Consider the following 26,892-nt stretch of genomic DNA (forward strand, 5'->3'; position numbering starts at 1 on the left):
GGTTGTTTCTTCTCATCCGTTCCTCGGTTCGTCCAGGGGTGACAGAAGGGCTCGGAGATGGAAGTGCTGGTCTCGGGGGGCAGAGATTTGCTCACCAAAGGAGTTCAAAGGAGTGAGGAAGGGAGGCAATTTAGGGAGGAAGGTGGAGGGTGAAGGTCACAACCCTCTGATGTTTCCACATGCACCAGACAGGCTGTTGCTTGGGCCCTGGGATGGAGGGGTGAAGGTTTCCGCTGGTGCCAGCACATGGTCACCCCCCGAGCATGGCCAGCCCTTGGGGCGCGGGGTGCTGTGTCCCCCTGAGCGCGGGGCTCGGCCGTGCAGCAGGCGGGCGGCAAGGAAGGTGGCTGGTGTGCCCGTGCCGTGCCGCGGGGCTGGGCAGCGGCCGTCGGAGATCGCAGTGTGCCAGGGATAGAAAAAGAATCGTGGAATTGAAGGGAAAAACACCTTCCGTTTCCTCTAGAGAGGAGGCACTGAGGAAGAGAATTACCTGCTCAACTTTTCCAGGTATCATTATATTCTTATATATTGTTATACTATTATTATATTCATATATATCATTCCATTTTCATATATAATTATATGTTATACATTTTATATATATATACATATTATATATATAAAATATATATATACATATTATATATAATAACATTATATATCTTATATATAAGGATATATATATTATATCACATTGTTGTAGCAGGTATCAATTAGTTGAGGGAAATGAGCCAAGGACTGCTCCACTTACAGCACTTTGTAATCCCCCTATTTCTGAGGGAGAGAGTAAATAAAAGACGAGTAAACCCAGAGAAAATAGCTGAAAACGCTCAAACTCTCGTCGCAGCGCACAGCGGCTTCCTCCTCTGCAGGGGACCGGGGACTGGGCACAGGAAAAGAGCAGCAAGCGGAGGGGTTTAGGGTTTTTTTCATCAAGAAAAGAAAGAAACCCAAGTGAGCAAGGGAAGGAACTGGGTGTTCAGGTACAGCCTGCAGAAACTCCTCCGTCCCAGCCCCAGCGGTGAGTTTTTGGGATGGTGCTTCATCTCCCAGATGTTTGCAGCCTATTTAAGGTTGTTGTAGTCTTAATGGCTGGGCTATAAAAACCAAGAGCAAATTAGCATTTATAAATGTGATATTCCATGTGTATTTGCAAATGCAGTTTATGCCACATGAAAAGCCCATTTGCAAACTCCGAATCATGAATTGCTCTAATCAGGAATTAGACATAATTCACATAATTTTGCAAATTAACGATCCCCGCTCCGCCTGCCCCCGGCAGCGCCAAGGCAGGGGGTGGATGTGCAGATCGGGGCGCTGACTTCGGCGCTCAGCGGGGTTTGGGTCCGTGGTTCGGGATGCCGGGAGCTGCCAAGGAAGCCCTTTTTGCTGTAAACCAGGAGCAGACGGGCTGAAGCGCAGCACAGATTTTAAAAGGTCGAGTTTCCGCGCGCGTCAGCAGGGGAGAAAAGCTCTGGGGGTGAAGTGTAAACAGACCTGGCAGAATCGGCACGTGGCTGCTGCAGAGACCGAGCGCTCCGTTAGTGATGATCTCCCTCCACTTTTTGCAGCTGGAAGAGAGCGAAGCAAAGTGCGCGGAGGCCCAGAGGTCCCAGCAGACGGCGGCCCTGGAGCTGGAGACGCTGCAGACGGAGCTGGAGACCCTCGGCAGAAACAAGACCCTGGTGCGGAGGCACAGCCGGGGCCGGGGAGGGCAGCGGCGCGGTCCGACCTCCTCGTGTTTGGCAGCAATGTTCAGCTTTTTGACTAAATCAGCAATAATTTACTAAATCACCCAGCATATTTACTAAATCACCAGGGCTCTTTAGGATCAACAGCCCCCGGGGTGGCTTAATGGGGTGCAGCAATGGGTAGTGACCCGGCACAGCATCCAGAGACCCCGCTGCGGATGCACGGGAGCTCCCTTCGCCTCTCCCGGTGCAGGCACGGGGCCGGAGGCTGCCGGCAGCGCGTCCCGGGGGATGCCCTGTCTGGGGGTGCTGTGTCTGGTGGGTCCCCCCTGCGATGCTCGAGCCAGCGGCCCCGGGGGTCTTCCCGCAGGTGGACAAGCAGCTGGACCAGTTGCAGCGTGAGAGAGCCGAGCTCCTGAAACGCATCGACGAGGACCAGGAAGACCTGAACGAGCTCATGGCAAAGCACAAGGCTCTGATCGCCCAGGTAGGAGCTGGGGCAGTGGGGGCTGGGCAGCATCCCCCTCCTCCGGAGGGTGCTTGGAGAGCCCTGCAGCCTGGCTGAGAGCGAACGGCAGTCCCCGTCGGTGTGCAGCAGCTTGGGGACCCCAGGGAGCAGATCACAGAATCATTGATGCTGTGATGAGAGGAAGGGATGGCTCCTCTCACCCGGAGTTCTGAGTCTTCATGGAATCATAGGATCATAGAACTGTTTGGGTTGGAAGGGACTTTGAAGACCATCTGGTTCCAACCTCCCTGCCATGAGCAGGGATCCCTTCCACCAGTCCAGGGTGCTCAGAGCTCCATCCAACCTGGTCTTGAATACTTCCAGGGAGGGGGCAGCCACAGCTTCTCTGGGCAGCCTGGGCCAGTGTTTCACCACTACCATGGTGAAAAATTTCTTCCTAATATCTAATCTAAATCTGCCCTCTTTTAGTTTACAGCCGTTCCCCCTTGTCCCATCACTGCACACCCTTGTGAAAAGTCCCTCTCCATCCTTCCTGTCAGCCCCTTCAGGCACTGGAAGGCTTCTTTCAAGAAGTGTCTCAGCTTTAGCTTCAATAGTTGGGAAATCCTATAGCATCCCTATCTGGATCCCTTGCTGTTCTTTCTTCCGCTGTTTCCTCACACAGAGCTTACAAAGTGCTGCCAGACAGCCGTGGGGCTTTCTGCGCAGCACCCAGGCTAAGGCAGGCTCTGCCAACGCGTTGTACCTGGAGCTGAGGGACCCCTCGGCTCCCAGCGGAGCGGGGCCAGGCTGGCGAGACCGACAAGTCACAGTCTGCTGCCCCTTGCAGCGGTGTTACGGAGCTGGGAGGTATCTGACAGGACCCTGAGGACAGAAATGACCTTGACAACACGGCTTCATTCCTGATCTACAAATAATTGTTTAAAAAATTAGGGAAGTTGCATTGAGTCAGGAGAATTCGGCGCTTCCAGGCCAGTGCAGGAGTGGCTCGCTGGTTCGGTGGGAGGAGGTGCAGGCATGAGCCAGACTTCGGCACCGCACTGCTCGTGGCCTCTGCCCTCCGCTCCGAGCCCTCGGGTCTGCTCCCACTGCTGGGCTTTTTCCCTCCGCAGTCGGCAACGGATATCGCTCAGATCCGGGAGCTGCAGACGCAGGTGGAGGACGTGAAGAGAGAGAAGCAGAGCCTTCAGGAGAAGGTAATTCCTCCCCAGTCCGTACCACCCAGAGCTGAGGAGCGAGGGCCATCTGACCGTCCTCTGGTGTCTGCCCGCATCGCCAGTGCCAGTCATGGATGCCATGCTCTTGTCTGACCCCAGACCAGGTCTCTACCCTGGTGGTACAAAGCCATTTTGGCTCTGCGAAGCGACCGGGTTCCTCTCCATTTCCCAACGCGCTGTGCGTGCCCCAGGAGCAGCGCGGTGCAGGAGCCCTGTCTGCCTGCTGCATGCCCCAGCCCGGACCCCGCGGGCAGGATGGGGCCGGGGCGGGCTGCGGGGCTCTGCCGGCGATGGCCTTGGGCTGGAGACCCCTTCCCTGGCAAGGTTCTCGGGACGGAGAGCCCCGCTTCTCCCTCCTCCCTTCCCGAGCTGCTGGTGCCGGGATGGGACGGGGCTGACCCTGGGACGGGGCTGACGCCGGGGTTGGTGCCGGTGGGTGCTGTGCTGCCTCGGCTCTGTGCCTGCACCCACCCTCCTGGAGTGCACAGATTTAATTTTACACACAAAAGTAATCCCATTAGCCGAAGTGCTTTATTGGAGCGTCGCTAAGCTGCCCAGGAAGCAGAAGCGGACTCGCTCCCTCCGAGGCGGAGCCGGTGGGGCTCTGGAGATAGGCCAGATAAAAGAAGACAAATTCCCATAGTTCTAGGTCAAACCCCAAATCTGAACCCAACTTGCATCGGGGTCACTAAAAGGGCAGTTTGCCTTGGAGGTCTTGGTGTAACGGCCAAAGGAGCGGCTGCGTCCAGGCAGCTTCCCGCACAGGGGTACGTTGTGAATTTTTACGCGTGCCGTCCTCAGAGAGTTTGCTGAGAAGAGAAACGCAAAAGAGACCCAGACACGGGTCGTCTTGCTGGCACGTTTTTCATTCCAAAATACCCGTTAGAGTCATGCATTCGTTGCGTGGCGTGAACGGCAGGGAGTCCTTCGGGGAGCCGGAGGCGATGCCTCTCCGCAGTGCCTGGCAGCCCGGGCCAGGTCCCGCGTTGTCTCTGGAGCGACGAGGGGCCCTCGATGCACATCTCACCGAGGAGGGGGCCCGCTGGGGGGTCCGGGAGAGACGGGGGCTGGGGAGGTGCTAACGCAGCCCATCCTCGCCCAGCTGCAGGCAGCGGAGGCACGAGCAGCGCGCCTGGAGCAGTGCCCGGCCGAGCGCTCCATCGTCAGCCAGCAAGAAGCCCGCATCCGCGACCTGGAGAGCCAGCTGGACTTCCAGGCTGTGCAGATGAAGCGCTTCGAGGTGCCACCTCTTCACCGCTCGCGGAGGGATGCCGAGCCCCGGGGAGATGCGGCTCGCTGGCAGAAGGCGGGCGCAGCGATGCCAGCGCCTCGGCTGTGGGGAAGAAGCACCCGGGAAGGGGTGGGGGGGGAACAGGCGGGGTCTTCGGCCAGCTTGCATGTGCTTGTGGATGGTCCATGGAGTTCATGCCACTGCTGTTATCTACACGTGCTTCACTGCGGTGTTTATTGAAGCCAAGGGTGGGTCCAGTGCTACTGGAGAGAGTCCAGCACAGGGCTACGAGGATGAGGAGGGGACTGGAGCATCTCTTCTACGAGGAGAGGCTGAGGGAGCTGGGCTTGTTCAGCCTGGAGAAGAGAAGGCTGAGAGGGGACCTTAGAAATGCCTCGAAATATCTGCAGGGGGGGGGTCAGGAGGACGGGGCCAGACTCTTTCCAGTGGTGCCCAGTGACAGGACAAGGGGCAACGGGCACAAACTGAAGCAGAGGAAGCTCCAGCTGAACCCGAGGAAGAACTTCTTCCTCTGAGGGTGACGGAGCCCTGGCCCAGGCTGCCCAGGGAGGCTGTGGAGTCTCCTTCTCTGCAGATATTCCAGCCCCGCCTGGCCGCGGTGCTGTGCAGCCTGCTGTGGGTGACCCTGCTTGGGCAGGGGGTTGGGCTGGGTGACCCCAGAGGGCCCTGCCAACCCCTGCCATGCTGGGATTCTGGGATTCTGTAACGTGGAGGAACACCCAGTCCCTGCCCCCGGGCAGTGTGTGTGGACTGCTCAGCACCTCCATGGCAGCACCTCTGCGACGGGCATCGCTCTGCTCTGGCATCGTCCGGACGTGAGGACACCCGGACCGATCGCAATATTTCACCGTCCCCACTGATCAGCACGTCTGCTGGCGCCCCGGGGGCTGCTTTTACTGCCACTTTCTCCCGAGTTGCGCTGCCCGAGCGAGCCCAGCCCAGGGGCGACGGAAAATGCTCGTGTGTCCTCAGAGCAGCAGCCGGCTCCGTGGGAGCCATGGTGACGTGGTGTGGGCCTGGGGGATGGCACTGCCTGTTGTGGGGGTGCAGAGATGGTCTGGGGTCCCTGGGGTCCGCACCCGCTCCAGGCAGCTGGCGCCACTTGCAAGGTTTCAGGGCGATGGTTGGCAGGGTAACAGCGACCGGCACTGTGGCACGGGCCAGGGAGGGAGCGCTCGCCGCGTCACTTGGTGCTCGTGGAGAGCTTCGTGACTCACCTCCACCTCCCTTGCTTCACCTCGCACCCTCCTCCCCAGGCGCTGGTGCTGCGCTTGCGAGACAGCATCATCAAGATGGGCGAAGAGCTGGAGAAGGCGGCCGAGTCGGAGGCGCGGGAGAAGGAGAGCACCCGGTACTACCAGAGGAGGATGGAGGAGATGAAGGCTGACATGGACGAGCTGGTGCAGAGGGAGCTGGAGTCCAGCCGCCGGCGCGTGGAGCTGGTAAGGGCTTGCTGCCCTGTGGGCTCCCACCGCCCCAGGGCCACAGGGGGATTTCCCCCCCCAAAACCTGCAGATTGGCCCGAGGGTCCTGGAGAAGCAGTTGGCTGCATGGTGCTCTGTGTGCTCCGCGCTGGGAGCTGGAGCTGGCCAGGTTGCTGCTACGGGTGAGCCGTGTCCCGGGTGCTCCCCTGCACCTCCCTTATTGCGGGGAGGTGCCTCTAAAATCCCTTTCAAACTTCTTTGCAAACTGCATTTATCAGAACAGAAGCGTGCCAAGACGGCCAAGGGCTTTGCCCAAGAGGGCTTTGCTGATGCCGGGGTGCCAGGCTGGGCTCCGTGAGCGGGGCTGGGGAGGGCTCGGAGGGGCAGGGGGTCGCTTCGCGTCCCTCCGCAGCCCCAAATGGTTGAACTGAAGCTGGTGCTGAGGCCCTCGTGTTTCATTTCTGCGTAGCTGGGCTGGCAGCCTGGGCAGTCCCCCTGCTCTGCGCTTGGTCCCGGGAAGGAGGTTGCTTTGCCTGCCCAGCGCTAGGAAATGCCGAGAGGGTGCTCAGGTCACGCCTGCACCTCCTCGTGCTGGTCGTCCACGAGTCGGGCAGAACCCGAGGCACGGGGGAAATGCCCCGTCCTCCTGCCAGCCCGCCACGTGCCGAACGCCGGCGGCATGGCTCGGCGTGCCGGGGCTCAGCGCCTCGCCACGCTCCCGGCTCCGGCCCCGCAGCCCCGCTGCGGCACGGCGGCGTGTCGGACCGCGCCGACAAGCAGCTAACGCGCTCTGCGTGGGCACAGCCCCGACGGAATCGGGAGTACGGCAAGAGTAGCTTCACCTTCACTTTACAGTCCTCCGCGAGCAGCTCTTTTATGTTGTTTATTTCCAGTAAACGAAAGGAAAACCTTGCTTCCAAGCAGTAATTGAAAGATATTGCATCTCTGCTGGCAGCACCGCCACGTTAGAAGCAGTTATTTTATCAATAATCTTTTATTTAACAATCAAGGAGATTTCGGCGTTCGTTTCACCCCGAGGCTGCCAGCCTTTCTGAAGGGAATGGTGCTTTGGTGTGAATTATTCCGCATCCCCCCTGAGCAGGCGTCGTCCTGGCTCTGCCAGCCTGAATCCCGCGTGCTCCGCGGCTCCGGGACACCGTCCCCCGGGCACCAAATGGCTGTCCCCGCCGGGTCGGAGTCGCGCAGCCCTCGATGCTCTTCGGACCCATGGGATTTCGGATCGGGCTGCTTTGCTGGCTGTGCCCTGTGTGCCCGCCGGGCTCGCAGCCACCCCCGGGCCGGATCCTGCCGCGCTCCCTGCGGGCGCTGAGCCAGGCACAGCTCCCGTTGCTATGATAACTGCGTGTTGATCGCAGCTTTGTTAGAGACGCGGTGTTTGGGAACACAGATGCGCTGTCTGTTAGGATGCGGGTGGCTGCTTTTAACTGTGTTTTTGTGTTTGTGCGTCTGTTTTTAGGAGCTCTTTGAATGTTTCATACGGGGATGTGAACGACGGGTGTAGCAAGATGCTTGGCCGTCTTGGCACGCTTCTGTTCTCATAAATGAAGTTTGCAAAGAAGTTTGAAAGGGATTTTAGAGGCACCTCCCCACAATAAGACAGAAAACCCTGTAACAGACAAACTTGTAAGGCAGTACTGAGGGGCTTAGCTGGATACGCCGACGTTTGGGGTCATCTGGCACCTTCTGCAGCAGGAGGAAGGGGCCGGGCACCCTGCAGTGGGTGAGCTCGCCCCGACACACCACACCCGCCCCGGGTTTCTCCCTGCCAGCACAGGAGGGGTGTTCCCCTGGGCTCAGTTTTGGGGCCCATCTTGTTTAACATCTTTATCAGTGAGCTGGATGAGGGGACTGAGTGCTCCCTCGGTAAGTTTGCAGATGACACCAGGTTGGGTGGGAGTGTCAATCTGCTGGAGGGTGGGAAGGCTCTGCAGAGGAATCTGGACAGGCTGGATCGATGGGCTGAGGCCGGCTGTACGAGGTTCAGCAAGGCCAATGGCCTCAAGTTGTGTCAGGGGAGGTTTTGATTGGATATTAGGAAAAATTTCTTTACTGGCAGAGTGGTCAGGCACTGGGACAGGCTGCCCAGGGCAGTGGGGGAGTCCCCATCCCTGGAGGGGTTCAAAACCATGTGGATGTGGCACCTGGGGACATGGTTTAGCAGGCATGGGGGTGTTGGGTTGGCAGTTGGACGTGATGATCTCCAAGGTCTTTTCCAACCTTAATGACTCTGTGATTCTATGGTCGGGGCGATTGCCCTGTGGGAACCGGGGTTGCATGAGCTCACCGCGGCGCGGGCACATCGGGAGCCGGGGGCTGCCGCGGCGTTCCCCGGGAGCAGGGGCCTTCCCCAGCCCGTGCGTACTCTTAGCAGCACCTGAATAAAACATCGCGGGAGAGCTGTGATCGCAGAGCCCAGCCGTGCTTGTCGGGCGGCTGGTGGAGAGCAGCAGTAGTTAATAGAACCCCGCTTACAGCTCTGCTCCGGTCGGGTCCCCCATCAGTTATAAATACTGCATTCATTATTCACTTCACGTTGCTTAAGTCACGGTCTGCACTTAACAAGTTTTTAAAAATTTATTTAAATAAACAGTCATGAGGTAGTGGACTTGCCACACACTGCCAGGGTTTAAGAGAAGCGTGGAAGGGATAGATTCCTTGTGTGGATTGGGTTAGAAATCCCATCTTGCTTCCTGGGGTCCTAAGAGCTGGTGCCTGTAGGTAAGGTAGTTTATTCTCACAGCTCGTATTTATCTGTGGTGGAGGCACTTGAAAATCCTGTCGCACCGTCCCCGCACCTTCAGCCAGGCTCAGGCCAGCTCTTTTCACCCCTCCCTCGTTTTTGGCTTTGGGCCGTTGGGAGACAGGCTCACGCCATTCGCAGGCAGCGGTGAGAATCCAGCGAGAGGCAGGGGCGGGCGCTGGAGAGCTGGCTGCCAGGCAGATGGCTCTGCCGTATGAATTTTGTACGAAGAGCGGGCTTTGAACACTTCCCAAGCCCCGCGCCGTCGCCGTGAGGGACCGTGTTTTCTCACGGCGGGGGCAGCACTTGGCCCTGGTTGTCTCTGTTTTTGCTCCGGTTGTGTGTCCTGGATTTCCTCCATGGAGCTGTAGCTGCTCTTCCGATGAAATCTGGATCCCAGCCTGCGACAGCTCCTCGTTTCTCAGCTGCTGTGCTGACACCCAGAGCCTGACAGGCTAGACCCAGCCGCCTGGTCTCCTCGGGCCACGGCAGAGAGTGAGTCACGGAGAGAAGCCAGAGATGGATTTCCAACTTAGAGTCAGTCCTGGGGAGCTTCAAAACAAGCCCTGGTCTCTTAGCTCATCGTGTATGCACACGCGCTCGCCCCGACGCAAGCGTCCCCTGGTGAAGCTGCCTGGCGCGGTGCGGGTCAGGAGGGAGCAGGGCTGGGACCAGGCGTGGGGCAGGGCTGTGTGGGGCGATGAGCTGCTGTCGCTGCGGCTGGGACCAGCCACTGGCTGGGGTTTTCCCCCCGAGGCTGCTGTTAGGGCAGGGTGCTGCTGGGTGCTGGGCACGGCTCCTGGCTTCGGTGCTCTGGAGATGACGCTGGAGATGGGTGGATGGTCTGTCGTGAGCATCGGGGAGACAAGGGGGGGGTGTGCAAGCAGCCTCATCTCAGCTGCTTTGCGTGTCCATGGCCACCACTGAAAGCCCTGGGCAGGGACACTGCGTGAGGACCCGGTTCCGTGCCTTGCTGGGGCCATTTTCACCGCGCATCTCCATCCTTACCTGGGGGCTTGCTGCCGCAGGGGAGGGGATGCGAGCGCTAGCGAGCCAGCACGGCCCAGCTCCGCCTTTAGACAGCAGTGCTTCCAGCGGGTGCCAAGCAGTAACCGAAAAGCTAAAAGCAGCTGGGGTCTCTGGCAGGGGGTACCTGTGGCTGGGCTGAACCGCCCGTGCGGCTTGGATGTCACGGGGGACGTCAAGCGGCTGCCGGAGCCTGGGGTGGGAGCCCGGGACCGAGCTCCTGCCCTGGAGAGCCGGTGCCTCCCGCCCGCGTGGGACCTTGCTGGGATGCCCGGGAAAAGCAGGGGCTGATCCTGCCGGGAGGAAGGCCCGGCTGGCAGAGGTGCGTGCCGGGGAGCCGGCCGGCCTCGCCGCGTCTCCTCCAGCACCAACGCGCAGCTCCGCGACCCGCGCCACGGGGGGCTTGTGGGGGCTTCCTTAAAATCAGGTTTCTGAAATTCATCAGCACAATAATTAACTATTTTTACTGAAAACTGAAGTGTACAGGTGTGACGATATTCTTCACGCTTCTTTTTTTTAAAAAAGGTGCGAGTCACAGTGGAAATAACCTCTTTTTCTGGATCTTCTGACGGCAGCTCTCTGTTGGGATGCAGCCCTGTTGTCGCCACGCCGTCCAGCGTGCTGTAGCACATGACAGCCTGATCTCTATGATTTTTTATTTTTCATTTGCAAGCTTTGAAGATTTTTTTTGAGCTTTGAGTGAACTTGAGAAGCAAGGTGGGAGCTGTTTGTGCCTCCAGCCGGGCATGCCGTGCTCCCGCCCAGGCAAACCCACAGCTCCCAGCAGGGTCCCAGCCAAAGCCTCTGATGTCTCGGCAGCCCAGCACCGCCTGCTCCTGGGTCTTCCCGAGCTGCTCTTTTCTTGAAAAGCTAATGACTTTGGCGAGGTGTAAGGACAATCATCATCAAAGGGAGCCAGTCCTTGGAGGTGAGGTGGGGTGGTGGAGGGGCTGCGAGTGAAGACTCCGCTGTACAGGCGCTAATTAGGCCTGTTGTACAGCAGGCTGTGATTTCTGCTTTGCTCCTGAAGAAGTAAATTCTTCAGGAAATCATCAGCACTTGTGGCTGCTCACACCAATTACCGCGAACGCTGGTGTCTGCGAGCGCAGAAAGAGCCACTGGCGCCGTCTCGCTCGAGACCTCAGCCACGGGAATTTTGTCACTTCAAACTTTCTGAAAACCTGCGAGTTAATTACTTAATTAAAAATAATAATGATTGATGAATACTGCAGGTGTATGCTAAATTATTCAGATAGAAGCGATCCAAATTGGACTAATTAGATTACACTTCACTTCAGGTGGATGGGAGCTCGCAAAGGTTATGTTGTGACAGCAGAACCGCAAACAAAAATAAAAGACGGCGACGAGGACGCGGCGCTGGATGCTCTGCGGTGCCTGCCTTGGCATCCTTTATAGTCCCAGAAATTATTTCACTACTGTTTTTGCTTAGCTCTTTTTAACTTATCTTCAAATGCTTCCCAAACAAAATGAGATGAAAAAGAAACTCTTCAGAAAAAGAAACCTTCAGAAAAAGAGGTTTTAGAAATCCTTTTCCAGAGCAGTGGTGAAAGCAGCACTAGGATGTGGCGAGGCGGGCGGGGGACGGGGTAGGAGGTGGGGAGCTGCCAGCTGCGATGTCCCCTCTCCTCTGCCGTGCCTGGCTGCCTGCTGGGTGACAGCCACGCCGTGCCATGCCGTGCCGTGCCGCAGGGTGCTGTGGTGCCGGGGGCTCGGCCCTCGCCACCCCTCCCTCGGCTTTCTCGTGCCTGGGTACCCACGAAGCAGCAGCGATATTTCCCCCTTGCAGCGAGAGCGGGTGGTGCCCGAGAGGGCTGGGTGGGCGTCCGCTCCAGCTCCCGTCCCCCGTGTCGCGAGAGAGCCTTTAATTCAGGCTCCCCGTCAGCAGAATTGAACCTCAGCTTTCTGAGATGAACGCTTCGGACCTGCCAGGGGACGGGTGCCGCTGGGTGCGGGGAGTGCTGTGCTCCGGGGTGCTCTGTCCGCCGATACGCCGTGAGTGGCAGAAGCGAAGCTGGAAATGCGTGCAAGACCAGGCAGAACCTATCTTTTATTTAGTGATTATAAAATATACATCAGCCGGCGTTTCTGAGCTGGGCAGGCTGGTCTCCGCTGCGCGTGACTGCCTGGTCTGGTGGAAGGAGCGAGATCGGCCGGTGCGGCCAGGGACCGGGGTTTAACGGTTTAATGATGGAGGATGCTCCTGAGCCCGGGTGGCAGAAGGGCTCTCGGCCCCACTGGGAACCCAGTGCCCCTTTCCCTGGGCTCAGGGCTGGTGCCACGTCCCCGTCCCTCCCCAGGCTCCCCGTGCCCCGGCTGGGTGCGTGGGCAGGGGCTTTGCTGGGTGGCAGGACAGGCAGGGTAGGGCTGCTCCGAACCACTGCAAGGCAGGAGGGACGTTAGCGGAGCTTTTCAATGAAAAATCAGCCCAAGCGTGAAGCACGGGACCCTTAGTTCTGCTTCACCGTCGCTGCTTTGTGGCAGCGGCTGCAGCCCCTTGCTGGAGCGCTGGGGCTTTCTGCGAGCCGGGAATCTGCTGCTTGGCCAGGGAGAAGGCAACGACCCCTGCTTCTCCGCGGGAGGAAGAGGAGGGCGCGTGCTTCCAAGGGCTGATGTGCGCGGCTGGTGGGGCCGATGCAGTCCCTCACCCGCACCCTTCCTGGCCTTTCCACCCCCCTCCCCGAGCCGGGAGGGGAGCAAAGAGCTCGGAAGCACGGCGTTTCAGGAAGCTTCTTGGCAGAGATCAGGTTTTTCCCAGTACCGGCACGTTTCCAGAAGCAACCGCGATGCTGCGCGACCCGAATGGGATATTTCTTTCCATGTTTTTATGAACTGAAATGCTCTTCCCCTCAGGCCCGCGTGCCCGGGGATCCCAGGGCTTTCATTATTCACTCTGACAGTCTGCCGGCTCCTGCGCCGCGGCCCGTCGCAGCCCGCGCTGCAAATCATCCCTCACCTTGTCAGCGCCGAGGTGGCGATTTTACAGCTGGCGGCTTCCACCACGGCGGATTTGCAGGTCGCGCTCGCTCTCCTCTCTCGGCCGTGCGATGGTTTAGAAAACAGCGTGAAGATTTCCTTCCCAGCTGGAAGGGCTTGGAAGCTGACGGGCACGGCGGTGCTGAGCCGCGGCGGGCGGGCGGCGCTGGGTCGGCATCCTCGGTGCGCGGTGAGGCTGCCCGGCTGCGGGCGACGCTGGCTCCGCGGAGCCACCCGGGCTGTGCTGCTCTGCCCTGTAGCTTAAATTATGAATGGAGTTTCTGGTTTTTCTGATCAGCTTTGGCGTTTCTGGAAAGGGCTTCGTTTCCAGGCAGGGGGTGGAGGGGCAGCCCCAAAACGCCCGGGAGCATCCCTGCGGTCTGTGCCCTGCTCCGTCCCCGGCAGGGACAAGCTGCTCTCCCACCGGGTGCCTCTGCACGTTCCACACAGGGCGTGTGTTCATGTTTAACACCAGATTTGCTCGTCTGGTGTATCGGCGTTACGTTTCGATTTCGCAGAGCGACGCGGTGCCGTACTGCAGTCACCGCACGGGCACGACACAGCCGCTGCAGCTCACCCCCGCGTCCCGACCCCGCTCTCTGTACACCCGCTGCCCGGCGCTGGGCATCCCCGGCTGCAGGAAGGGAGGTGTGGGTTGAAGCCAGCTCAAGCCCGTTGCTCTCTTCAGAGTGTTTTATTACTTGCCCAGGTTTTACACTCTCTGGTGGGCTGAGCCACGTAGACGCTTCCCCCCACGCTGGGCTGGCTGGCTCGGGAAGACGTTACCGTCTGCGGTTACCTCCGGGAAGGCTGTGTGTAGGACCGGGTGATGGCCATGTGCCCAAAGCCAAGGTCACCCTCCCCTCCCTGGAGCTGGGTTCGGTTTGGGCACGGTAATGGCTGGTGGCTCCTGATGTTCTGCCCTGTGCTGGGGGTCTTTGGCTCATCCGCTCGGAGCCTTTTTCCGTTGTGGGGGTGCTGGTCGGTCACGGAGGGGTTCAGCTCCATTCGCTCCTCTTGCCTAAGGCGCAGTTTGCGTTTTAGGAGCTATCGCGGGCGCAGTGGCAGGCAGCAAGCCCTGGCAGGGCACGGAGAGCGCTGGCGCGGGGAGAGCTTCACCAGGCACCCCGCTCCGCGGTTCGGGGTGCCGCGCCGGCGCTGACGCGGTGCCGTCCGTGCAGGAGCAGCAGCTGGCGGAGCTGGCGGCAGTGCGGCAGGTCCTGCAGGCTGACCTGGGGACGTCCATCCGGCGCATCGCCGATCTGCAGGCGGCCCTGGAGGAGCTGCGCTCCAGCGACGACAGCGATGCCGAGAGGTGAGGCGAGGGGCAGCGCGGGGGCTTCGTGGGGGGGAAGGATGCCGTGTGAGGGCGATGCCAGGGTGGCTGTGGCTGCACGTCTGCGTCGGTGAGCGTGTTCGCTGCAGCAGCACGTGTTTATGAACAAGGAACATCATGTTAATGGGAGGTTTCATGAAAAAGTGTCACCCTTAAAGTCATACTGTGTGGCCCAGCTGAAAGTAAGCAAACTGGTGGCAGTAGCCCCACTGCAGAGGAAGCTCCCATCCCCAGCGGCGTGGCGTGCTGCCCCGCGTCAGCGGCTGCCCCAGCGCTGGCTTTAGTGCTTGAAAATCCTGCGCTTTGCTCAACCACAGGAGCTGGAGGGCTGGAGGAGCCAGTGACGCTGGGAGGATTGGGTAGAGGATTTTGCTAGAAAATAATGGGAAAAAAATTCCAGTGAGTTTTTCAGGTGTTCTTTCTACGGCCCTCCAATTTTCCCCTCTGCTGCACTGCTAAAGGGGCGTGCTGACAAACGGAGGCAAAACAGATAAATGCGTTTAAAAACCCCGCAGAGATGTGCTTGTCACCATGCCGTGAGAAGAGATTTTCTTTATGTCGTGATTAAACCAGGCGAGGGTGAGACGGAAACCATGAGCTCGCAAATTCGCTCCTTAGTGAGCCAGAAGTGATTTCCAATACGACTGACACTTCGGCGGGGGGCGAGAAGTGCTTCCCGGCGGGGACGGCTGCGTGCAGGCGAAGCGCTGTGTTGCGCTCCCTGCCCTTCGCCAGCGCGGGCACCCCGAGGTGTTCCACGAGGGCAGACGCGGCCCCCGTCTCTGCGACGGGGGTGCGTGCGTCGGGGTCCCTCTCGCAGCCCGGCCCCGCTGCTGCCCCGGCCCCCGCCGCAGCTCTGCACGGGCTGCTGGGCGCTGTGTGGCCCAGCTCAGGGAAAACCCCGCTCCGACAGCAAGCTTTGGTACGGTGAGCCTGGGGGGTTTGCACCTCGCCAGACTCGGGGAGGGTTCGGGGAGGCCGCGTGAGCCATCAGCAGCGCCGCGGCTGACTCCCTTCTTCCGTCCCTCGCAGCGTGCAGACGGCGCGGGAGTCGCTCTGCTCCAGGAGAGAGACGTGAGTGAGCCCTGGGGAGCTGCTGGCCGAGGGCAGGGGTCTGCCCTGGGGTGTGCGACGGGTTGTGGACCACCAGCCGCCTGCTGCCCGCCGAGGGCAGGGCGCAGAGCTGGCTCTGCGTGGCCCCGTGCCCGGTGACCCGCTCGCGTCCCCTCGGAGCTCTGTCTCTGACCCCAGCAGGATGCTCTCACTCCTCCGGGCTGTGCTTTGAGATCATGAAGCTGCTCTGTGGCTGTGAAGGAAAACTCAGTTCCCAAAGGATTTAATCCGCTGGAGCGCGGGGTGCCGGTGGGCGGGCAGGGGTAGCTCCGGCCCCGGGGGACCCCAGGGGTGCGTAGGGCACAGTGGGGTGCTGGGGTCACCCTGGCTCTGCCACTGCAGCGCCGGTCCCGGGGCACTGCAGGCAGCAGTGCCCGCTGTCTGCAGGCTACAGGGTGCTTGCAACAGCATGAGGGAAAGCGTTAATGGCAGCAGCAATGGCACGAGGACCAGGCTGCCCGGAAGGGTTGGTTTTGTCTGACCTGTGCTGGTGCCACCAACAGCCAGCACAGAGCCCACCAGCGGGCACTGCCGTTGCTGGAGCTGGGGAGGAGCCCTCGGTCTGTGCCCCGACGTGTGCCCCGGGACCCCTTCCCGGTGCCGCTGCAGAGCTAACAGGGTCTCTCCTCTCCCCGCAGGGACGCTTGCTCCAGTGTCGGCTCCGTGCTCAGTCTCGAGCCCACAGAGAGCATCAAGTCCTGGCCGGCATCATCTACAGGCTGGTCTTCCCCGGCGAGTGCCAGCGTGGCTGGGAGCCTCTCAGCTCAGTCCATCGGCAGCCGTAGCACCCAGGGCCCGAGGTAAGGGACCCCAGCCCATCCCGGGCGTGGTGACAGACGCGCGGCCGCTGCACCCGCGCGGGGCACCCACCATAGCTTTCCTCCGGGGAAACCGCAGGCGCTTGGTGCCAGCTCCAGCATCGTGCAGATGCGTGGAGGGTAGAAAAATGTCTTGCAGGAGCAAGTCTTCACAAAGGTATTTTAAAACCTCCTGTATCTTTATTTAAAAAAAAACAAAAAGCGCGAGAGGTGGGAGAATGATTTCCCAGCGTCTGGGAGCAGAGAGGTGGCCGCGGGCATCCCACCCCATCGGGGTGGCAAGGACAGCACGCAGAGCTGGCAGCCCCAGCAGCCCCACTGCTGTCACGAGGGAAAAATGAAGTCCCCTTTTCTGGGTGACGGATGCCACGGAGCAGCGCGGCGGCACAGCTGCAATGCCTGCAGCTGCGGGGGGACGGGGAAGCCCCCGCGGCTCCCCGGGGTGGGGGGGGCTGCAGAGGGTGGCCCGGGGACGGCGGGCGCTTCGGCTGCGCTCCTCTCAGGACGTGCAGGAAGGAGCTTGGGGGGACCCGAGGTATTCAGGGTCGAAACATCAAATCAAGGGAGGTAGTCGCTGCCACGCCAGGATCAGTCAAGCGCTAGATGAAAGTCGCTACATCAAAAACATGCTTCAAGCAGTATAATACCCCTTGATGTGTTCTCTAGAGATAATTTAAAGAGGCGATGCAGCCTATTTGAGGATTTGTATGCCATATGCTCGCCTTTCGCTGCTGAGGAAACAGTATGCGTTTATACAGTTCTAATATAAAATATGTTAATTTCTGACGGTAATGCTAATGGGCTGCGAGGGAGCTGGCGAGTGGCCCAAGCACTCGCATGGCCAAACCGCCTCAGCTCGGGGTGCTCGCTGGCAGGGCTGCCGGGGGCTCAGTGGGTGCCCGGGTGCCCAGCCCGAATCGGGCCCCCCTCACCTGAGTGCCCGTCGGAGAGACCCTGCAGCCCAGAGACCGACCCTGTGTTTCACAGCGGTTCCCGGCACGGCCGCGTCGCGGACAGACCGGCTCGTTGTGTTTCGTGGGTGAAACGGTTGCATGGGTTGAGTTTTGCAGAGCCCCGTACATCAGGGTCTGGTGGCTGCACCTCAGGAGGGAGGTGGTGGGGACAAGGAAGCCGTCGGGTCTCCTCGGGGGCTTGGGAGAGCCGGGGACAAGCAGAGATGGAGCTCTGAGTCCCGGGGCAGGGCAGCACGGGGCCGAAGCGGCTGCAGAGAGCTTCAGCCCCAGCTAGGGAAGGCGGTTTCTCCACTTTGCTTACAGAGATCTGCACAGCGATAGCTTTGTGACGAGCAGAGGGTGCTTTTTTGCCTACTGCATGATCTGCAGCGTTGCTTGCCATGGGACGAGGCGGCAGCCGGCAGTGCATGCGGGTGGGAGGGCCAAGGTGCCGAATTCCCGTGGGCAGGGCTGGCGGCACCGCTGCCTGCAGCCCCTGACTGCTTTCCTGGGAATGCCGTACCGGGACACGCATCACCATTTTCCTGGCTTTTCCCCTGACCCGGGGCAGGGGCCGGGCTGGCGCTTGGCACAGCTCGCTGCGGCACCCGCCTGCTCCCCGTCCACACGCAGGTCCGGGGAGAGGTGCTCCGAGCACGCGGGGTTTGATCGGGTCTGCAGACTGCCGTTTCGTCGCAGACGTTGGTACTCAGCTCCCTGCTCAGTTCTGGCGAGGTCTGTCCCCACTGCAGTCACCTGCTCGGTTCAGTAAAAGAACTCCTGCCTGAATTCATCTGCTGAAGAGCGAGTCCCCCGGCAGCGGCTGCCTCGGGCGTGCTGGAGCGGTTTGCAGCAGCCCGTGGCTGGTACAAGGCAGAGCTGAAGGGTGGTCAGGCAGGGCTGGGACCTGCGGGGAGGGGATGGGCGGCAGCCGGCCGAGCTCGCGGAGACCCCGCACCCATCAGAAAAGTAATTCCTCCGGAGTGCTTAGAGGGCTTTGGTCCAAATGACCCAGCTCTGGTCGTAAATCAATAGCAGCAAATCGGAACTTCAGGCTAATGTAGTATTTCTGAGCTGAAATAAACTGGATTTATGATAAAAGGGCAGATAGGTAGGCTTGGGGATTAGTAAAAATAACCAGGTGGACTGGCCATGGCCATCGTGAGAGGGAGTTTGTGCCCGGAGCTGGAGGTGGTGTGACAGCCTGGCTCCTGCCTGGGGGTCAGTGGAGGGTGAGTGGCATCGCTGTGCTTGGCTCCAGCTCAGCTAAGGTGGAAGTACTGGGGAGGAGGCTGTATGAAATGCAAACAAGCAGACGACGAGGCTGGAAAGGTAATAAAAATGAGATCAGTGAAATGAGCTCTTCCTGATTAAGATTCCTTTGTCTTACACAAGCACCCAGTAATGAAAAATGAATCTTCCCAGCACTCGCTTCTCGGCACTACATATGGGATATTTCCTGAACAAACAGCTGCCAAACGCCAGAGGAAAGCATAGCAGGCTGCTATCGTCAGTGCAGGGTGCAGGAACGAGAGATTTGATTAACGTTTTCTGTAATTCTCTGCTATTTAAATGCTTGTACAAAATGTTGGCCAGCAGGGCTAAGCCTCCACAAACACAGCACATTGCAGAGCTGCAATAGACTGTTAGGTTTTTTTCTTAGGAAGCCAGTTCAAAACTTTATGAGCTTGTTCTGCCCCTCGCTAGGCCGGCCGGGGTCGCGTCGTGACAGAGGGGCTGATCCCGAGGAGCCGGAGGGAACGGCCCTGCCGCCCCGGCATCCTTTCCCCCTCTGCTTCGGCTCACGCAGGCAGGAGCCTGGGTCCCAAGGCTGGTGGGATCCGACTCATTTATTTTTAAACATTATCATGTCAAAAGAAAATCGTTGTGTGGGGAACCGGGAGCTCTTCTGTAGATGCCGGCGTGACAAGAAAATCCTCTTCTGAGAGAAATCAGGCCAGCCTCTTCTCTCTCCCGGAGACGGAGTTGTCTTGGCTTTGCTTCTGAGCTGCCAGGAAAAGCATCCCAGCCACACTTTCATCCCTGCTCGTGTGTTGCAATGCATGTGTGGATTTTTATTGTATAAATTATTTCAGCTAGCATAATTGTAATCATGTTAATTGCTATGTAATCTTCACTAATTATTGTTGTATGTCATTTGCTGTGGCGTGAATGGCGTATTGCAGAACTCTGGCTTGCGGATGCCTGCCGCGTTCTGCATCGGGCCCTGCTTTTGCCTTTGGCTGGGGAAAAATCATCTCCGAGGCCGAGGCACAGAGCGGTGTTGTGCTCGGCGGCTGCGGCGGGCTCGCGGTGTGTCCCGGCTCCGGGCACGTCAGCCCTCAGCCCGGCATTGCTGGACGAGCAGGGGATGCTGCAGGGTGGGATGGGACCGTCCCGACCTGTGCCCTGCCTTGCGAGGAGGCTTGAGCGTGGCCAAGAAATCAGCCGTGATGCTGGGGTGGGGTGTTTCGGTAGCCATCAGGGTGCGGTTAAAGGAACAGGCGAGGAGGACGGGTGCTGGTACAGTGGCGGGGGTCCAGCCGCGGCGGCATGGCTTGCCTGGCGATGGGGGACAGCAGCCCAGCCTCCCCTGCCATGGCAGCCCAGTGGGATCCTGCAGCTCGTGGTCCTCAGGCTCCTTTTGCAGAAAGCAATGAATGGAAAGGGAGGTGTAACGTGGGCGCACCGGCGGCACGGCGCAGGGGCTGCTGCCCTCGCGCGCGCCGGGGCACGCCGCGGCGGTGGCTGCTGCCGGGGCGGGCGCAGGCAGCTGGGAGCTGCTGTGGGAGGTCTCTGAAGGTGGGCGAAGCCGGTTTCGCCTTCCCAGGAGGGGAGGCAATAATGGGTTTTGCTGGAAGGACCGGAGCATTTCAGGTGGTGGAAAGCAAGAGGAGAAGCATCAAGAGCGGAGAACCCCCTGTGGTGTTTCCCCGCCGCGCGGAGCGGTTCTGCTGCCAGCGCAAACCCCGAGGAGCGTTTGCATTTTCATCTAAAAACCCAGTCAGGCCCCGCACGCGCTCGCCGGGCAGCTGGTGCTGCTCGTAGTCCGCACGCCGCGACCCTGGCACCGACCTGCCGGTGCCCACGCTGCCCGTGGGCGAGGAGCCGTGCCCGGAGCGATGCCGGCGGCCGGGCTCGTGCTGGCTGCGGGAGCTGGAGGAGCAATCCCGTGTTCGCGGTGTTCGCTCCGTGTCAGGCTCTAAAGATTTCAGTAAAAACAGTAACTGTCTGTCATGCTGAACAGGACAATAAATAGCGGCGTGTAAACTGCCCGCGTTCACAGTCCATTAGTGTTTCTTACCTCTCCAGCTCACTTTTATCTCAGCCTTAAAAATCAAAGACAAATATTGAAGCTGGCTGTTTAATTTATGAAAGCTGGTGGTGCAGCAGGCAGCTGACAGTATTTGGAAACGTAGAGAGTGACTGGAGCAATTTCCGCACAAATTCTCGTGGAAGGATTCCACCAGCTATTTAGGTAAGATGCAATTTAGGCTCCTAAAAACCGGCATTATCGAAATGTCTCAAACTATTAATCAGAAACGCTGGGTGCAGCAGCGCGGAGTAGCTCCGGAGGTTGCTGCTTTCCAGGCAGATTAAATCTCTGGTTAATTCATTTTGCATTGGATAATCAAATGGTTTGGCCCGATTAATGAGCTGTGGGCACATGGCATGGCGGTGAGTGCGGGGCCAGGCGGGCATCTCTGTGCCCTGGGCTGTGCCAGTGGGTGCTGGGGACCTGAGGCCGCTCCGCAACCCCATCGCTTCTGCAATCGCTTGTGTTTCCCAGCCGTGGAGTTTGTCCTCAACCCGGCACGTAAATTGTATCACGGGTCAGTGGAGCCTGGTCCGAGCGGGTCCAGCGCTGTGGCCAGGATTATCCACTCTCACCCCGTTCCCATGGCAACCCCAGCATTCCCAGGGCAGGATGCTTCACTGCTGGCGATGCAAAACTTGACCACTGCTCCCGCACCTCGAAGCCTGCTGGCCTCCCAGAGATCTATTTATATTTAGGTTCTGCTGCTTTGCTCTGCCCTCCGCTCTCTTTTTGCCTCCTCCTTTCTTGCTCGGACAGATTCACATCCCAGCAGCCTCCTCGCTAAGGCTGGGTCCAGGTCCCCCATGGCCGAGCGATGCCGGGGGTACCCGTGAGCGGGGATAACGCGCCGACTGAGTGCAGCCGTTGTCAGAACGCATCGCTCGCAGGTGCCTGTGCTCCCCGTCTCACCGGCCAGCGGCTGCGCGCGAGCGGCCTGTAGCCAGTACCCGCTGTCCCCGATCTGAAGCGACGCACCGAGGCTCGGCTCGGCGCAGCTCTGCAGAGCGCCTGCTCGGTTTCCGTTTCAGAGCTGGCCTGGCAAACAGACCCTTTGCCTTTCCCCACAGTGGGACAGGCGGAAAATGCAGCTTTTCAGCCCTTCAAGCTAACGTCGGTGCTCGGAGAGGGGGGGATGCAAAGTGCCACATCGGGGGCTCGGTGTCACTGGTGACACCGAGCCCACTGGTGATTGCAGCCGCTCCCCATCTCCGTGCATCAGCTGCAAGGAAGGGGACAGGCTCGGTGCAGAGAAGCCTTTTCTGCAGCGTGTGCCAGGATCTGGCTGCTTGGGATGGGCTTTGGCAGCCAAACGGGTGCTGCGTCCGCATCCTGCGGTGCCCGAGGAGACGCTTGCGAGCTCCTGTCGTGGCCGAGCGGGTGCTCAGTGCCATCAAACGCTCTGGTGAGGGAGAGGCAGGATCTGGGGGGAGGCAGGACCATCCCCTGCTCCCACCCACTGCCACCCTGTCCCTGTCCTGCTCAGCAAGCAGCTGGTGGGATCACCGCGGTCCCAGCACAGCTCTTGCAGCTCCGTGGCGAGGAGCAGGAGTTAAATCGGGAAAACCAGCTGGCTGGCAAGGCTGCTCCTGGGCATCGTCTCCTGGTGGGCTGGCACCGTGTGCCGGTCCCAGCTGCAGACCCGCTGCGTGCTGCTCTGCTCTCCGCGCAGAGGGGCATGCCGTGGTCGTGGTGGTATTATTATTATTATTATTATTATTGTTATTGTTATTATTATTGTTGTTGTCGTTGTTGTTGTTGCTATTGCTGTTTCTGCTGCTCCCCATATGCACTCTGTACAAGCTCCTCTCCTGGTAGCAAGAGCAAGAGCTGCCTGTGCTGAGCTGATACCGTTCCCAGTTTGGCACCGTGTTCTGGCTGAACCAACCCCACAGACCGTCCGTCAGGCTGCCGGGTGAGGGCTGCGTCTGCTGGGGACGGTGTCTGTCCTGCTGGGTCGGTGTCCTGCTGGGACGCCGTCCTGCTGGGTCAGTGTCCTGCTGGGTCGGTGTCCTGCTGGGACGCCGTCCTGCTGGGTCGGTGTCCTGCTGGGATGCTGTCCTGCTGGGTCGGTGTCCTGCTGGGTCGGTGTCCTGCTGGGTCGGTGTCCTGCTGGGACGCCGTCCTGCTGGGTCAGTGTCCTGCTGGGTCGGTGTCCTGCTGGGTCGGTGTCCTGCTGGGTCAGTGTCCTGCTGGGTCGGTGTCCTGCTGGGTCGCTGTCCTGCTGGGTCGGTGTCCTGCTGGGTCGCTGTCCTGCTGGGACGGTGTCCTGCTGGGACGCTGTCCTGCTGGGTCAGTGTCCTGCTGGGTCGGTGTCCTGCTGGGTCGGTGTCCTGCTGGGACGCTGTCCTGCTGGGTCGGTGTCCTGCTGGGTCGGTGTCCTGCTGGGACGGTGTCCTGCTGGGATGGTGTCCTGCTGGGATGCTGTCCTGCTGGGACGCTGTCCTGCTGGGTCGGTGTCCTGCTGGGTCAGTGTCCTGCTGGGACGCCGACCGCTGTGGCTCCTCTTTGGCGAGCAGAGGTGGAGCCCACGCGGTCCCTGCATTGGCATCAGCCCCCCTTTGCGGGGTGAGGTCCCGTCCCCACGCCTCGCTCCTGCCAACCGGGCAGGTTTTTCCCCAGACGGCGTTTGCTGAGCGAGGAGAGGGGGGAGTGGGGGAGACCCCTCCCGCTGCCCGGCCGCGCGCTGCTGCCTGCGCCCGGCCCTGGGCACTGCCTCCCCTTCCTGGCCTCTCTCCCCCCACAAACCCACCCGTGCCGAAGGCGATCCCGGTGGGAGAGCGCTTTGTCCCTTGGGACGTGCTCAGCCCCAGCCAGGCGTTATTTGGCTCTTGCTGCTCCCGATGGTTCTCCCTCCCCAGCAGCACCCTGGGCAAAACACGGCCCTGCAATAACGTGACGAGGCGATCAGGGTCCTCTGTGAGCTGGTTTCATACAATTTTAATAATCTCTGGCTCTGACAGAAATAAAATAAATCCTACATATTGCTGTAATCTGTCAAGAAAAAAAGGACATTTGGAGGTATGTGTCGGTTTGGCAGAGCTGAAGTCGGTCACATCACACACCCAGCGCTGCGGATTCAGCTGGGTTGGCTGACTTTGAGTTATTTCAGATAAAATCTTTGGGCATTGCCCAACTGCTCAGTACAGCAGCAGGGCTTTATTCTGAGAATACCGTGCCGGTGCCGGCTTCTCGCTGCTCAGCCTTGTCCTTGCTGCGTGACATTACGGCCACTGGAATCGCGCAGCTTAGACTAACACCAATATCTCTTGTTTAGGGTGAGCAGAGACACCAAGCAGCCGTCACCGAGCCGGCCGGCTTCTTCCCGGAGCGCTGCCAGGTCCGTCGATGCCGCGGATCTGGGGACAGCGGCGAGTCCCTTGCTGGGTGCTAGAAGACGGGAATATGGAGCACCCTTGGCAGAGGAAGAGGAGCTGGAGAGCCCGAAGATGGATAGGATAGGAGAGACATCCCCGTCGGTGCTGCGGCAGGGGGGGTCCCCCGCCCCGCACGGGGGGTTCCCCAGCCCGCTGTCTCCGACGGTGCCGAGAAGGAGAGGGCTCTCTCCGGCGGCAGGGCCGGTGCCCAGCTCGTCGGCCGCACTCTCCGAGTACGTGGAGGAGCTGCGGCGGCAGCGGGGAGCGGAGCGGGAGCAATGGCGCCCGGCGCTGGGCGATGCCTCTCCCCTCCCCATTTACCGCAGCCCCGGGGCCGCAGCCCTGCGCCGCTGCAGGGCTTTCCCGGCGGCGGCGGAGGATTCCTTGGGGAAGCTCGGTGGGGATCAGCCGCGGGAAGGCGAAGGAGCGAGCCTGGTGCGCTCCTCCAGCCTGCGGAGCATGGCCTCGGAGCCGGCACGCTCGCCGGTGCTGAAAAGGGCGTCAAAGTTCGGCTCCTACGACTCCCTCCTGCAAAGCCTCGATGGCTGCGGCCGCCGGGCCGGTTCTCCGGCTGCAGGGATGGAGATGCTGGGTGCGCTGAGGCCGAGCTCCTGGAGAAGCTGCCTGGAGCCGTCGGTGGAAGATGCGGAGGTGGGCAGGGGCTCAGGGGGGCTCCTGGGCTCGCCATCCAGCGACAGGCCGGGCGAGGGGAAGGCTGGAGACCCCTTCAGCTGGCGAATACCCACCCTGAACTACGAGAGGAGAACCAACGTCGACTTCGACGACTTCCTCCCGGCCATTCACAAATCCCGCTCCACCAGCAGCCTGGCCAAGCCCGGGCGGGACAGAAAGGACGGCCACCGGCCCCTCACTGTCCGCTTCGAGGATGAGGCCATAGCAGGCGGCTCGGCGTCCTCCGAGGCGAAGGGCACAGCCAGGCACAGCCCGGCCCCCCGGGAGGACCCTGGGGACCTCTCCGACTCCTCCTCATCCTCTGGCTCCGTCCGCTCCTCCCGCAGTGCCGACAGCATCAAGCGCCGGCCGCAGCCCCAGAGAGGGGACGGGGAGGGGTGCAGCGGCAAAGCCGGCACCCAGAGCAGCGTGGCAAGCCGCCGAGCCGAGGCAGAAGGGAAGGAAGACGATGTCAACAGCATCATGCGGAAGTATCTGGGAAAAGACTAAGGTAACGGCGCTGAGCCGCCGGCCGGCACTCGCTCGGAGCAGTGGTGGCTGCTCTGCGGTGCTGGCCCCGAGCCGCTGCCCCTCCAGCCCACGCCGTGCCTGCGCTGATGCCATGGGGTGCGGGGGGACAGGGTGGCCCGGGGCAGTGGGTATCCCCATGCTCCCCCCCGGCACACTGGAGCAGCCCAGGGCAGGGAGGCACTGGCCCGGCTTCAGCCCCAGTGCCCCGCTGTGCTCCCCGCAGCCGGGACGGTGCCGGCGATGCCCCATGGGGTGTGTGGCACCGGGGACCGGCACCCCCTTGCCCTCTCCTTGCCCCCTTTGGAGCTGAAGGGGGGTGGGCAATGGGGACGCTGCCGGGGACAGCCCCAGAGCTGGGGTCTGGTGGTCCAAGGGTTTCCCAAAGCTCCTGTCCCCCAGCTCCGAGCCCCCCACCCAGCAGACCCATGGTCCCCAGCCCCGCTGAGCGCTCGGCCCGGGGCTGTGCGGTTCCGCTGCTGGTCGCTCTGGGTGGGCGCTGGCGGTCACGCCGCTGGAGCGGGGGGTCCCATCCGGATCGGCCGTGTGTCCCCCCGTTAGCAATGGCCTCTGCCAACCACTTGGCTCCAGTTTCTGTATTGCAACTGGCACTTCCAGAATAAGGATTTACGACTGCAACCCAGGTTGGAGAGCAAGGTCCCTAATGAATGCGCCACAGCTGTAATTAAGTGTTTAAAACAGATTAGAAAAACATTCTGTAAAACCGTTGCCTTTAGACTAACTTACTGGATGTCAAGCTGTGACCAAATTGACTAAGCCAACACGAGAAGGGAGCGCGTGTTAATAAAACATTTCTTTCCAGGAAGCACGATTTGCATAATGAAACATCCCAGTTCCTCCAGACTTTGTTTCGAGGAGCTGCGGCAGCCGGTCCCTGCGCTGCAGCGAGTGCGGAGCCGCGGCCGGGCGACGCGCTTCCCCGCGCCCGGAGGGAAACGGAGACCGGCAGCGGCTCCCCGAAAGCCGTGGGATGGTTTTACAGATGATGAGACTTTCTCTTGTTTTTCGACGTACCGTGGTTCCTTACGCTCCTGCCCCGTGTCCCGTGATCGCAGCTTTGCTCAGGGCCAGCCGCGGGGACGAGGGACTTTCCTGTTCTCCTGCAGTCGTTGGACTCGGGAGTTGGTGCTGTAATTCAAACCCAGCGGCTGCCGCAGACGCCTGACAACGTGCCACGCTGTGCAGAGCTGGAGGAACACCTTTTTAGCCGTTTTAACCCCGAAGGTGCAGCCCAGATGGCTCACCCCACGCCGCGCTGCTCAAAAATCAACCAAGCGGTGCTTTTGGCTCTCGGTGTGAGAGCCAGCGGCAGCGGGGCCGGAGGGTCGGTCAAACCGAGCTGCGCGCCACAGAACGGCTCTCTTCGTATGCTTTTCTTTTGTTTGTTTAGTTTCCAGTGGCTTGGACTTCCTCTGAAGCTTTTATAATTCCGTAGATGTTTGAAGACAGATCTGTACGTGCTTTCAGGGCTGTCTGGGACGTCTGGGCGCATCCCGCTGGCAGGCGAGGCAGCGCTGTGGAGCGGTGGCGATGGGCGGCTGTGTTCAGGTGTCTGCTTGGTTTTTACACAATAAAATCTTCGCTTCTTTGACACGAGCCTCTTCTTGCCTTTCCTTTCCCCGCAGCGAGCGCCGGTCCGTGGGAGCAGTGGGGTACGGGGCCGAGCGCTCCCCTCGCCAGCCCCTGCGGCGGGGGGGCTGCTCCCCGAGACCCTGCAGCCTCCCCGTCCAGCTGCACTCACTCAAAGCTCATTTTTCAGCCTCTTTCCGGGAAGAACTCCAAACTTCTGCGTTTATCAGAGGTTTGTGGCAGTTATACAGGCACACGAGCACTTGTCTCCTTTTGACCTTCGAAGTCGTTTGCTGGACCGGGAAACCTGCACGACCTGGCTGGACCCCCCACGGCGGCCGCAGCGCAGCAGCAG

At 60.3% G+C, this 26,892-nt stretch overlaps 1 protein-coding gene across 4 annotated transcripts in view; it reads left to right on the forward strand.

Annotated features, from left to right (window-relative positions):
- Positions 1-26,559, forward strand: part of MYO18B (myosin XVIIIB) — a 79,808-nt gene extending 53,249 nt beyond the window's left edge. For 3 of the 4 annotated variants that reach the window (XM_075435006.1, XM_075435005.1, XM_075435004.1), the window contains exons 35-44: positions 1,572-1,685; positions 2,062-2,178; positions 3,273-3,356; positions 4,480-4,617; positions 5,886-6,071; positions 14,016-14,149; positions 15,203-15,244; positions 15,922-16,083; positions 23,648-24,930; positions 25,771-26,559. In XM_075435006.1, the coding sequence (XP_075291121.1) occupies positions 1,572-1,685; positions 2,062-2,178; positions 3,273-3,356; positions 4,480-4,617; positions 5,886-6,071; positions 14,016-14,149; positions 15,203-15,244; positions 15,922-16,083; positions 23,648-24,929 (2,259 nt within the window). In that variant the 3' untranslated portion in view covers position 24,930; positions 25,771-26,559. The remainder of the gene's footprint in view (positions 1-1,571; positions 1,686-2,061; positions 2,179-3,272; positions 3,357-4,479; positions 4,618-5,885; positions 6,072-14,015; positions 14,150-15,202; positions 15,245-15,921; positions 16,084-23,647; positions 24,931-25,770) is intronic. The other variant, XM_075435007.1, reaches the window with a different exon arrangement.
- Positions 26,560-26,892: the final 333 nt, after the last annotated feature.

This window comes from Opisthocomus hoazin, chromosome 13 (genome assembly GCF_030867145.1).
Source record: "Opisthocomus hoazin isolate bOpiHoa1 chromosome 13, bOpiHoa1.hap1, whole genome shotgun sequence".
NCBI lineage: Eukaryota > Metazoa > Chordata > Aves > Opisthocomiformes > Opisthocomidae > Opisthocomus > Opisthocomus hoazin.